Source organism: Tauraco erythrolophus, chromosome 14, assembly GCF_009769465.1.
Source record: "Tauraco erythrolophus isolate bTauEry1 chromosome 14, bTauEry1.pri, whole genome shotgun sequence".
Taxonomy (NCBI): domain Eukaryota; kingdom Metazoa; phylum Chordata; class Aves; order Musophagiformes; family Musophagidae; genus Tauraco; species Tauraco erythrolophus.
The window spans coordinates 16,032,722-16,047,163 of NC_141478.1; the positions used below are offsets into that span (position 1 = coordinate 16,032,722).

General features: G+C 36.2%; 1 protein-coding gene across 6 annotated transcripts in view; it reads right to left on the reverse strand.

Moving 5' to 3' along the window:
• Positions 1-14,442, reverse strand: part of ADAM10 (ADAM metallopeptidase domain 10) — a 50,929-nt gene that overhangs the window by 22,209 nt on the left and 14,278 nt on the right. For 3 of the 6 annotated variants that reach the window (XM_086620199.1, XM_086620198.1, XM_086620197.1), the window contains exons 3-4: positions 5,246-5,364; positions 3,118-3,276 (exon numbers count right to left, since the gene is read on the reverse strand). In XM_086620199.1, coding sequence (XP_086476325.1) covers positions 3,118-3,276; positions 5,246-5,364 — 278 coding nt within the window. Of the gene's footprint in view, positions 1-3,117; positions 3,277-5,245; positions 5,365-6,086; positions 6,931-7,364; positions 7,405-14,442 lie in introns of those variants that run through there. The other 3 variants (XM_086620200.1, XM_086620201.1, XM_086620202.1) reach the window with 3 other exon arrangements.

Here is a 14,442-nt window from a genome sequence, read left to right on the forward strand (position 1 = left end):
TTTACAAAAAAACCCTTTTGTTTAACTACTGAATAAGAACTCATTGAGATGCTAATCGTATGTTGCATTGTGATTTCCAAAAAGCACTAAAAAGCACATTGTTTCAAAAAGGCTGAAACATGGGTGACCAAAAAATAACCCAAATTGAAGCAAAGATGACTTCTTCCCCCAGCCTCTCCTAAGTCTGAAATGTGAGCATTTTTGTTGCTTTTGCCCTGTGCAAGATACCAGTAGTTTGACTCTATTTGCCCAGAGTTAGCTTCAGATTAGAGCAGTAACAGATCAGCATGCTTGTGTTTATTTTTAAAGCTACTGTAAAACTTAGCTTTTTTTTTAGTTGTTGTTGGGGTTCTTCTGGAGCTGCAGTTCAATGCAAAAATAGCTCTCATGAAAGCCCAAAAAATTTTAGCCTCAAAATCACTATTCAGAAAGTGACAGAAGCAGTTGTCTACTTCAGATATTTCAGACCACAGAAATCCTAGAGGCATCCAAGATACCAATGAAAAAAGTTAAACTATACAATCGGAATGCATGCACATCAGACCCTGCGCTGACAGCAACCAACAGGAGTGGCACATTTTCAAACAGTGCTGCTTAGACTTAGCTCCAGGATGGGCTACATCCAACCATACTGACCAAGCAGCAGTGTCCACTCACTTGGTGATTTGGAAGCCATATTGTACTGTTGCTTAAATGTGACTCTCTGGAACAGATTTAGATGATCCCCTCCAACAATGTGATTTAGTTTCTAACTGATGGTTTTGATGCACTAGATTCAAGAGGAAAAACAGCGTAGGCCAACATAACACCACCTGAATAATTAAAAAAGTACACACCGGGCTCCCTTTCACTTCTTTAAGACATTAGTATGAATTAGTAGCCAATTTCACATTAGCATTTCAAGCTCTCAGGTGATCCATTTACTCCTCCAACAGAGATCGCTTCTACCAAACAGTGATATTAACTTTCATAAACATCAAATTAGCTGCTTCTTTAAGGTACAGTTCTACTTCTGTCATTAGTTGGTAATAGTAAAGAAAGTATTTTTAGTCACTCACTACTTACAGCATAAGGAACTGGGGTACGATACAATCTTCTTGCTTGTCTCGCCCCTTGGAAACTGGGCAAATCACTTAACTGCCTTGTGTTCCTTTACTTGCCTCCTCCCCCTCTTTTCTACAACAGGGTTAATGGAACCCTTTGTAAAGCAGACAGTGACTTATTTACAGAAAGTTATATGTAAGTGGTAGTCGAGTATCCCCACCATCAAGCAGTGAATTGAACTGTTCAGTGAGACCAAAAAAACGTACCAAAGAATTTAGAAGTATGTGCAAACTATTCACAGAAATGTCGTTATAAAAGACAACTTACGAATTCACACCTGGCTTTTGTAATTTACTTTTTTATTTTACTACTTCTCCCTACTACTCTTCCGTAATACTCCAACAGCAGTCAGCAAGGCAAACTTCCTTCTCAGACTTTTCACCTGCAACGCTCTGTAGAGCTGAAAATAAAATGCATGCTGCAACTTCTCTTCAAGAATCAAAAGCAGTATATGGAACATTATCCCATAAAGTTACTTTATTCTGCAATACGGGTCTTGTAACACCAGGAATATAAACATGTAGTCAGTCAGAAAACAAGTGTAGCTCACAATGTACATAAAATTCAATAGCTTAATTCGTTCAGAAGCTCTTTAAAACTACACAATTTCTATTTGATTTTGGGTTAGTAATCACATTTACAGAATGGAGTAACAGGAAGAAGAAACATATCTGCTAGCTCACAGCAATTTTAACATACTCAAAGACAGCACACATACTGCCACTGAAGCTTTATCCAATTAGAAAAAAGAAACAAAATTTGCTGAGATTTTAGCAGAGGAAGATCATTTCTTTTCACTGCATTCATGCAAAAAAGACAGCGAGAGAGTATTATGCAATAATCCTGTGTTTTTCACTGGCTTACAGCACTGAGAAAATGAGAATATATAAAGCTAAATCACAACCAGAGATTTTCCTCACCTATCTTCCCATTTTTGACATTTCTTTTCACAATACAGTCTCATTATGATGTACTTTGAAAATGATTTGTATGCATATCATCATGGGAGTGGTTCAAGTAATTTCTAGTGATCTAACCTAAGACTCCCCATCCAGTACCAAATGAGATTTCAAACTCAAGTCTTCTAGGATTTGCACAATGGCCTGATGGGACAAGTTTTTGAATGAGGTTGTAGTTTAAATTGATTTTTAAGCAAGACTGAAGTCCTACATGAAGTTAGCTTGCAACACACAACTTGTTAGCTTCGATATCCAATAAGTAAATATTAAAGTGACTCTCTGCCAACATCTACTTGGAAGGATTGAAACTTGGAACCACAACTTCATTGCAGTTTGTGGTTCAGCATAAAGTTACTCAAGCATCAAATAAAACTGATTTTTATTACAGCTGAAGACTGATCATACATAAAAGGGCAGGTAGTGCAGGAGAACTCTGATACATCAGTTCTGAAGACGTAGAAGTATTCCATGGTATCTTTCTCATCCTTCTGGGCATTTACAACTAAAGCTAGACTTCCGGGGCTACGCTCTTCAACTAGTATTCTCTATACACTTCCATCAGCTAGCATGTAAAATGGGACGCACTGGGTGCCACCACATCTTCTAAAGAGCTCTCTAAAGGCATCTGTGACCTATGCGTGCAGGGGAAGCTTTCATTCCCCACAAGTACCACCTTCACTAGATGCAGGTAAGCGCTTAGTGACTTGAAACTTTAATTATCCTTTATTTTGCAGATCACAGGGAAGAACAAGTGGTATACAGCATTTTAAAAATGCATTTTTCAAAAGAAACATGTATCCATTGAGCAGAAAATACACTGCTTGTACACTTAAGCCTGACTGCCAAGGATTTCTTAAAATGGCAGAATAAAGACGACTCACTTTGACTTGCCACAAACCTCTTTCACACCATAACTGTATACAAATCACTTCAGGACACCGTGATTCAGTGTCATACGTAAACAGAAGTCTCATTTGATGCTTACAAATGGCTTACAGTTTTTGACATTTAATAAAAAAAATATTTCATTTGTAGCACAAACAGAAGTACTCACTGATATCATCTTCGTGATAAATGACAGAGTGGAACGGTAGAGTTTTGTCCTTAATATATCTCTCTGCTGGCTCAATGTAAAAGGTCCCACTGCGAGTTTGGATGAATCCTTCAAATTTTCCATCAATAACAGACCCATGGCTAAGACTTCCCTGTTCACCTGTTAAGGGAAAGAGTGCTTTAGGTTCTTTATACCTTTCTAAAAGCTTACAGTCCTGTGCAAACTTCAAGGTGTTAAGCAGACAATGCTAAAGCATGATACTTGCATATTTATCCTGATCATGCACCAGTTCCCAACTGCTAAAAACGTATATGAATTACACAGTTATAAGACTCTGGGTAACAGCAGTAAAACATTCTTGCAGAAAGTTTGTGTCTGAATTTTTAAGACTAAGATTATTCAACAGTAAGACATACAGTTATCCCAAAATCATAGTTACTAAGTTCAATAGCTTCCTAACCAGCTGCCTAAATGATGTGTTTAAAAAGCATATAATGAAGAATTCAACTCCGTATTCTAAAGCTGTCACATATACAGCATCTAATCCTATATCCAAATCCTGTCCTTATACATCTGTTCATACATTTTAAAAAAAAAAGCACAGAGTGTACACGGAACTTTGAAAGCTTTCAGAGAAAGATTTCTCTATATTCAAGACATCCATTTTTCTCTTCAAGTATAAGCCTGTTAAAACTGTAGCTAGGTTTAACTGTAGGTAGGTTTAAATGTAGCATGGAATGACTTTGTACTAGAAACAGTCACAGTCTGGAAAAGTACAACTGTCAAAGTTTAATCACTGAAAGCTACAACATGCAGCATCCCCAACAAGCCTTTTCCATAAAAGGTTGAAAGATTACTAAGAGAATGAATATGTACTCCTCCATTGAGGAGGGTTCATAATCACACTATCAGATCATCATAACTGTACTCATCATTAACCAGCATTAATTTCTGATTAACAATTATCAAAACTTTTATAAAGCTTATATACAGTACTGAAATTTGCAAAAGTATCTTGAAGATATGCCATACAACTCTTAACAGAGAACACTAAGCAGTGGAAACAGGCTTTGCAGAACACTAATTTTAAGACATTCATAAGTGACCCCAATTACTTCAGACTATATTCTACCAGAATTGTGCATTAATATCCTGAACTTATAAGCCCAGTATCTTTGAAAATTTCAGAGTACTTTAAAGAAAGACTCTCGATCTGAATGGAAATCAAGAACCAACAGTAAAACAGTTTATTTACTCAACTCTAATTTTGTTCATGATCCTCATGACAAATACAAAGTTGGGTTGAATGAGACAGATAATAAAGAGAATTAAAAGAAAATGTAGAGTAAGCCCAGCGAGTAAGTTCATGTGGATCCTTTAATCTCATCCCTCAGCAAGAAGAATCAAAAGCTTTTCTGAAATAATTTCACCAAATAAGAAAAAATCACAACAAAAAAACCCCACACACCTTAAAAGCCCTCTGAGCTACTTAAGTCAACTAGTAAATTGGTCTACCTAGATGCATGTGCATACTTATTTTCACAGTTTAAAGCAGTCACCTCAAGACTGTAAGACATTACTAACAGAGATCTTCAGGAAGCAGTTAGATTCCTTTCAGAACCAAACACAAGATATAAAGAGAGATAGAGGAAGTCTTAATTCTTCTCTTCTTTTCACCTGCTTTTAATTCCTTAATTCTCCTTTCTTTTTAATCAATTTTATCTTTTGTATTTACTGAAATCAGATGTATTACCCTAAACGATGTTAGCTCTATATTTCTTGAATTCCTTTAAACTAAGAAGAGTATCTGTTTTTTTTAATGCAGACAGCTTTTACCTTTTCTTTTTATTTTAAAATGCATCACACTTCTACGAAAAGTATGCTCATAAACAGAGTTGAACTTCAAATTCTATGGATATGAAAATTATTAGGTTAAATATTCCTTTGTTAAGTGTGACTCTTACATGAGAATAGTAATAGATGGAGGTTAAATGCATTTAGACGCATTATTAAAAATTAATAATGAAGCCAAACTAATCATATAGATGTTCATTTTCTGCACACACTATTAAAAAAATTCCTGCTTAAAATGACTACACTTTAATAAATTTTAAAGTGTTGTACTTACCATAAATGTGTCCAGTGTAAATATGGGAGGTATCATAGTCAATTACTTGGTTTGATACTTCTACTTTAAAGTCATCACTAAAAAGAGATGTATCTCTCTTCATTCGAAGATTGAACTGTCTACAGTGGATAAAACAAGATGGTTAATTGGCTCTGAGCTTCAATTACAAGAGCAAAGTACTTTTAACCAATGTTTTCATGCAAACAATTTGCAGACCCTGTAAGATTTATCTATAGAAAATGTTTATACTGTGCAAGAATTAGACCATAGCCTAGAAGGATTTTCTTAAGATTATTTAGATGCTTTTGATACAAACGGCTAAATTTACAAGATTTAAGTCAGAAAACAGGGTTAGACTTAAATGCATAAACCTAAAACGCTGACTTTGACTATACACTTGTTCCCATTCCTCCAGAAGACACAGATTAAGACAAGATTAGCTTAAGGGAAAAAGCAACTATTTCACTTCACGGCACTGTGAAGCAGAAGAAGTAAGAACATCAGCTTATTTTACTTTCATTGCCAACATTTAAGTAATGTAAACAATACGTATGTGAGCTAATTACTGTTTCAACTGAAACTCAAAAAATAAGATAGGCAACAACATTTAATTAAAAATACTTAAAACTAGTATAGTTACATGCACTACTATGTAAACAATTCTACTCACTGAATGATCTTGTTCAAATTACAACACTACGTTCTTCGATGCAAATCCTACTGCTAATCTTTATCTGAAACATACTACATTTTCTTCATACAAAGACAAAAGTCTGGTTCAGTGAAGTCAAGCAACATAACTGAAGTGTTTTAAAATGCCTGACATTATATGAATTCATACCTGTGACAACAGTTAGCTTGCTTCAGAATTTCATTTGGTATTCTCTTAAATTTTGTACAAACACATTGTGCAAATACAGATCAGTGAAGTTGTTGAAACTTCAGTCATTCCAATTTTACTCTTGACTTTCTTCCTTTATTTTTCTCTTTCTGCACAATCACGAAATTGAAGGAATATTAGAGTTACTTCTCCAATTTGTTACACAAAAAGTAACTCTGATAAGCTGACTGCATCTGTGTCAGGATCTTCATCTAAAAGAATGTAACCAGTCTCTCAGTATACACAGTATACTAATGATAGAGCTGACATTCCACAGTGAAAGCTAACACCCATTTGTGCCAATAGCAAAATAATCAAAATAATTCAGCACCACAGTGTAAAGTCGATTGAATCTAGTTACTTTTTAGTACAGCTGAAGCATACACAAAATATGTCTTCAGTCTTCACTTTCACATTAAATGACACTACAGTTACAGGTATTTTGAAACAATCTTACATTAAGATGCAAAATTCAAGATTAGAGATAGAGTCATGCCTACACTTAAAACCTGGTAGGGGCTCTAGCGACTCATGTTGACTGTTCTGTAACACAAACAGTATTTCACAATCAAACTATCCTTATTTATTATTGTTGCCACAATGTTGATAAAGCTTCAAAGCGAGCACTCTCCTCTGGTGCTGTGTTAGACGTATCTACTACAAGGTCATGAAATTCTGAGTGGTGGCTGGTAGGTGTGGAAGGTTAAACTTCAGCAATTCCCTGTGACTCCTGGGCTTTGTGCCAAGCCAAGCAGTGCTCCTATTATAGTTTCAGTATGGATGTATTTTATGAGGGCGGATTCTCCTGTTAAAACGAAGAAACAGTTCACTACAGATGCATTATAGTATTGGAGTCACCAAAGAACACACACCAGCTAGTAGTTAGTAGCTATCCACACCCAGATAGAAAGGCATGTTTTATGATAGCTAATATTTATAATATTACATAGAGACAAAAAGTAAGATTTCTTCAAGTTAGTCTCTTTACTAGCTCTGTAAAACTATCTTTTGGTAACAGGCGTTCATGAGGATGAAGAGATAACATGAACAAGCAACCCAGAAAAACACTGCAAGAACAGAAGGCTACAAGATTATGCAATACATTTTCTAGAGGTAAAAAAAAAAAAAAAAAATTAAACCACTTTAGGCCACCTTGTGTGGCTCTTCTGGGCATAAGTTAGAAATGAATAGGTAAAAGAAAAACCCCTAAGACCAGCACTGATAAGAAGTTCTACTCACTTTGGTTATAATATACTGCTCAAGGTATTATAGAGATTTGAACTCCATTTTAGTTTGAATTTAGTTCTCCAGAATTACTGAGGATGGATCAGACTCTTCAAGTGCATCTGAACTGAAGTTAAATGACAAGAGACCCCGGATACTTCAGAATAGCTCTCTTCCCTTCTCTCACAGTTGATAGAAGACTTCTTAGTCTAAGTCTGTAATTTTGTCTCTGATGAACTGAAGTATCTACTAATCCCAGCAATAGCATGTATTATGGCTAAAATTACTCTTCCCTGGTGAAAAAAAGTAGGTTTTCTGAAAAAAAAAAACCACCAATCTATATAGTAAGTTTCTCTTGGAAGTGCGAAAAAGTTACTTTAAATTTAGATTTTTCTGGTTGTATTCATGTAAGTTTCAAATAAAATTAAGGAGCAATTATCATCTCTAACACTCAACTGCATCAGCAATTTCTTTATCATTTTGAACTACGCTTTGTAAGACAATGCAGGACTTCGCATATACTAACTCCCACGTGTGTCAGTGGAGTGGGAAAAAAGTGGACTTTAATCTCAGAATGAAAGCATGTAATTTACCAAGTTTAGCATAAAATAATATCAAGTAGGTAGATGAACTAGCCCTAGTCCTCAATTGTGAAGCCTTTCAGGGTATCTTTTCCTCAATTGCCAAGTCATCTACATTCTTGTCCCAACAAATTAGTGTGACCTTCAGCATTGCTCTTCTGGACAACCATTGTTGACCATCATCCAACCATGATGCAGGGTCAGGTTGGAGCTTTGCCTAGATGGCCTATGCTACAGGGCTGTGCTTTTGGAGGGGCAGGGCGAAGCTTGGTAAAGTCTGTCGAAGCTGGGAACGGTTCTTCTGTCTGCGTGGGATACTCTTCCATCAATATCAACCCATCTGTCACTTCAAACTGGACTGTTAGAAGTTATATGCATCAAATAAATAGTTTCACTAGTTTCAAAATTAAGAAGCCTCTATTTATTCTTTCATTTTTCTCCTCTTCTTACTTTCTGCATTGGTACATAACTAACACTACAAATTCTAACCCATGTTGTTACTTATCTATTTATTAGTAAAATTAGCTCTATTTGCAGGATTAGAGAACTATTTCAAATAATATAGCTGCGTTTCACAATAACAATTCTCTGACCATTTGATTTCTCAAATTAGTTAAACTATTAGATAACCTGATCGTCTCTCAGCTATTTTTATACAGGTCTTTTCTTCGTCATTGAAACATGCTTGATGGGAACAGGATTATCTGTCTGGACTGTTCACCCTTTTAATCATGAAAGTGAGGAGACAAATCTTCCTTTAGTTTCCCACCAAAACAGGGAGGGGGAAAGAGAGGCAACTTGGGTGAGGAAGAGGAAACAAACGACTATTTGTCTCTACTTCCAAGAATTAACAACTTTAATAAATCACCAAACTGTAAATGATAATCATAAAACTCCACATATTGCATGAAACCTTCAGTAGAGAAAGTAAATTCCATTTTTATGTCTATGCAGAGGCATCTTAATGTATGACTCACAAGCATCAATGAAATTAATTGCACTGAAAAGATGCCAGTTTATAGGTGGGGAGGCTGCAAATTGTAATGACCGATTCAAACAAAAGGACAGCTGGCAGGCATAAAAAAAAAACCCAGTTCAAAATCCAGTTCAATACCCTAATTTCTCAGTAATAAACTTCCAAAGACTCCACAAAATCCATTTCAGCATGTCACACAACATGGAAGTTTTCCCAACATTTACTCTAAATTTCTTCAAAGCTAGTATTTCTTCCTCTTTCTTGAAAGGAATATAAGCTAGTTGCTATCCTTCTTGAAACAGTGTGGAAGAGAATGCATCTCAGTTTTCTTTCCGAGCTTAAATCCAGTAACTGCACAAATTCTTCCGAGGACAGGAGACTCCAGAGAAGTCCAACAAATTTGTCTATATCATTCCTGAATATGGTTTCTAAAACTAGCCACAGTGGAAGAAATAAGAAGCTTCCAATAAGCCTTTTGGTAATTACCATTTCTACAGTGTGCATCAAGTTTGCTATGCCAGCAACTGTATCAATGCAAACTAAGCTATTCCCTAGCCTAGCTACACACCAGGCAGGAGATTAACTCTTTCCAGAAAAACGTTTCTTTTATTTACACACTTATTGCCTTGCATAAGGCATTTCCCAGCAGTAGTGGTCTCTCGAATAGAATTAAATCAATTAAGACCAAGTTTTGACATGCTTATTTGTTACTGCTTCTGTCTTACACGTATCTGAAAGCTGATACGGTTACAGGACATTACTTGGTTACTGTATGGTTGTTCACTAGGTCAAAGACAGAATTTTTTGTAAAACTTTATACTGTTATAATTATCTGCTTTGATAATAGAATACATCTTATTCATTAATGGCAGTACCCCCTAAAGACTATCAAGAGGTAGATTTTTTTTTTTTTCTTCACTTCGGTCACCTCAGGGAGACTGTCAGATTTGCAAGTATGTAACATAGCAACTCAGTGATAATTAAAGAAAAAAAATAGTTCAGAGCACCGTCCTTCACTAAAACCCAGCAGTTTCCCATGGGCTTGAGTCATGTCAATCCTATGCTCTAATCACAGAGCAAATACTTTAAAAAAAAAAAAAAGCTGTGTGTATATACTGAAAGCACTTGGTTAAAATGAACATAAAGGTGCACAAGTAAGAGTTAATGCTTAATCTTCTATTCCATTTCTTTTTAGCATGAGTTACCTTCTAAGATCAGTGATTTTGCCATGATGGAATGTCCAATATACCGGGCCGCTGAAAGCAAGTCTGCAGACTTTTCCAAAACTGGCAGGAAGAGCTATTAGCAGCAGTATGCAAAAGGGCACTTGGTGCTTTCCCTTTCCTGCTTTTTCTCAGCCAAATTGCTGTAACCAGTGGCAGGCTGAGCAGGCAGAATCACTCAGTGACCAGAGGAGATTGTTTAAAAAAAAGGAGATGGAGGAGTTACTCCACAGCTGGAAGAAGTGGCTGGGAAAAGGAAACAGAAGGCGATATGTTGGCAGCAGTATGGAACACCGCTCCAGTGCAAGGAGAGTCCATTCAGGTTCATACTCTTTTCTTCTCAGTAGGAACCAGAAAAATCTTTGCAACTGTGTCTCCATGAACCTCCTCACCAGTGAAGATCGAGAAGATACTATTCTGCTTGAGGTACAAGTCTTTTATCCTTACTTTTCCCATTTAAGAAGTCAAAGACTTTCTTTCCTGAAAAATGGAAGGGGAGAATAATCTGAGCTCTTCTTTCTAACTGCTTCCATGTGAGGCATCCCAAAATCTCAACTCGGTTCCCATAGACTGTCGCTCATTCCAACCCTGAACAATATTAAGTAGAAAGCTTAGCAACTTAATGGTGGGTTTAAACTACTCACAAGCTAAGTCTATAGAACCATCACACTTATGGACATGAACATTTTTGCACTGTTTTCACTTACTACTAAACCCACACAAAATACTCCATCATCATTTAACCAACAATTCCCACGGTTCTGCTACTGACACTAAAGAAAATATGTATCTGAAACAGTATATGATAGGGTCTCCAGGTTTATCACTCTTTCTATCACCCACCTAGATGCAGATAGAGGGTATCATCCTCTAGTAAGTATTTATCTAAAAATCAATCTCTACAGCATTGCAATGCTCAGCAATCCCAGCTAGAATGCTTGCAGCTTGTATTTGTTTTCCATTGACACCCCTAGGGGTGGCACTTGTGACTGTTCAGAGACTTCTTTCCCGACCTTCAGAAGTCAGACTTGCTAGGCTTGTTATTCTAGAAGAACACAACTGAGGATGCAGCCTTCATCCTAAACAATTTGCCACTGATTACTCTTGATCTACATAGCTGCTAACACATAAGATAACTCAGATAACAGAAACCATCCAAGTAGGATTACAAGTAGCTACATGTTGGCTAATTTACACTCTACGGAAGTCAGTCAGGTGTCTCTCTGTCCTGAAGAGTACAGTGTACAGATTTTAAGAGCAGAATAGCCTTTACACAAGGTTGTTTCGTTTTTGTTTGTTTGTGGTTTTGGGTTTGTTTGTGGGTTTTTTTTTTCCTTTCAGTAAAACTTCTTTGGGAAGTTAACTGCAGATTCTGTCACTTCGTTTCCTGTTTATCCAAAATAACCTCCCCATTTGTATTTACATAAAGTTGAATATTTATATGCAGTCCCATGTTCTGACGTAATTGAAAAACATGAGATCAAAAAAGCATGTAAAGATGCACTAGAATAAAATCACAAGGCATCAAAGTTACTACATGAATTCAAATTAAGAAACTAGTTTAGAAAGAAGCTTTCTTAGTGAAACAAATACATAGAAAGAAGAGAAATCTGCTAGCTTATAATATAAGCATATATGATGCACATAGCTTAAGTACTTTCAATGAAGTCTACTGCTTTTCATTTTAAGAATATGGCTCTTTGAGAACATGGCTATGCAAAGTTCTAAAGCATTAATACCAACTTCAGCAGTACGGCTGGGAAACTCTGCACCTCAGCTGGGCAGAATCACCAGTCCAACACCACTGTACCAGGCAGTTCCTAAACAAACCCAAGTGAAACACTAAATGCCTTTTTTCCTTAGGGCTACACATATTCCAGCTCATTGTATTTTAATCCATGAAATGCAAGACATTTAACCCACAGATTCAGCCTCTAAAATATTTTTTAGATTAATTTAATTCAAAACATGAGTAAGAACTCAGGTCCCTGCCTCCCAATTCTCTGCAAGATAAAATTGCTTAACCTACAAGCACCAACATAGGGTAAGTTGGGTTTTTTTGTGGTTTGTTTTGTTTTGGGTTTTTTTTTGACAAAACAGGTGTAGAAAGTGAGACTCACTTCATTGGTCTCTCTCCTGGCAAGTTATGTGTCAAGGTATATAACTTAAAAAGGTACAATAGACAGGTAATGATAGAAGAATGGTCACAGAGCACTGAATAAAGCTGAAAAGACTACGGTGAGAACTAAAGAGATTTTTTTTTTTTTTTCTTTTTAAATTAAGGACAGCCTAAAATGAGTTGTAGTAAGAGAACCTTGCTAAAAATTCACTTAGTAAAATTCATGGAAATAATTCACATAAGTCTCTTAGAAGCCAACCAGTCAGCCCTATTCGATGATCACTAAAACAACCTATTTAAAAAGTTAGTCTTTAGGAGGGTGTTTAAGCACACATGGAACTGCAAAACAGACAGAACAAATTTTCAGCTTAGTCCAGTAACTGAAACTGCTTTATGTTCTGACAGACTCATAGAACATAGAAGACAAAGTCATTTCATGAATTGAATACTATGTTGTATGCACAATTACAAAAGTACTTAAAAATAAAGGCCATAAAAATAACATCTAGTATTTAATAAAAAATAGAAAGTGACAATATAAAGTCCTCTCTAATCCAAGAGTAACTACCTCAGTTACTTCAGTCAATCTCGGCAGCATGCTCAGAACATCACCTTTGAAACTCAACATACCAAGTATCATTACTATGCAGGTAGCCTCCTTCATTTTTATAACCTACTCAAATACAGACAACAACAATCTTATTTAAACACAAACTTTTCACAGCTCTGAATAATGAAGGCAATACAAAGGATTACAGATTACTGTAGAACCAAGAATAAAAAACCCTCATACTTAATCAAGGACTCTTTTGTGGTCCACTCCTGCCACAACTGTACCAGAAAGCTCAAATAACGTGTGACTGATAGTTGTTCAAAATAATTATGAAAAAGATACCTGCACATAAAATTAGTATTAAAGCCAATCACGAAACACTGCTTCACAAATATGCCTTGTCAAACGGTGCAATGAGCACAGATAAGACCCAAAGCCACACAATTTCACAACATGCAAGCTTTCATGGTTACAAAAGCTCCTCTGCTCTATGCAAAACACTGCAAAAGGTAGTAGAATATTTAAGAACTAATCATTTATTGATCTTTATTCCAAACTGGGTGACAGTTAAAGCATATTTACCTAGCAGCTGAATCGCGTGGTTGCTTCAACATATTATAGCTTTACACAGCATTTTCTTAATAATAAAGACATTGTAGAAAATTTGCTCATTAACTATGGGGAAAAAAAAAAGGTTGCATGCAGCCACATGCAGCACCCTCAGACTGATGCAGGTTTTTTTCCAGCTGCTTATTAATTAAAAGCTACCCTCAGCACTTTGACATACTCAGGCAAAACAACCTCAAGCGGAAGCTTGCCTTACAGCATCTTTCTGACTCCTTGCAACCAATGCCACTTCCGAAAACAGTGACAGACATTTTAGCTGTCAAGTTATTTGAAATAATGTCAGTTAAATCACAAGTAATAATGACCAAATCTTGCTGTCCACTGGACTTGCCACATTAGGCACATATATACCATTAGCCTTTTTATATAGAACAACGAAGACAAAGACTTTCTCCCTCCTTCCCTCCTCATACAAACCCAAGGATAGGATAATAAGATTTTTCTAAACTCCCTCTCCTCCAAAAAATGCATATCATTGTAGTTATAAAGTTTCAGAGCAGAGCTGGACACATGCTCTCTTGGATACATAGGTGTATGTCCTTGTAGTGACACAGAACAGTTCAAGAACATTCTGGTGAATAAAAAAACCAAGAGAAGGAACTGGTCACCAAGGATGGCTACAAATAACCAATATCACTGTTTTTTAATGCAGTGGAAGCAAAGCTTGTGTTTCATCATCAGTTAGAAGTATTCAACTTTCTGCCTATCACAATGCAAACCTCTACCAGCATTTAGGCAGACTGATCTGAAAAGGTAATATTACAGTCCATTACTTTCTTCTACTGTGCTCTAAAACGTAAGTGCTTTTAAGTCCAGATGAACTGTATCAGGCGGTGGAGGCTGAAGAATAGGTTATTCCAGTTGCACCAACATAATCATCTAAGATTTACATGATTTTAACCCTACATTGAGATAGTTTTTTTAAGATTTGAATATACTGGGCTAAAAGAATCTGGACTTAGCAGCTGTGACTTGTACGCCCAAATTAAAACATGGAGAAGCATTTTCATTAGT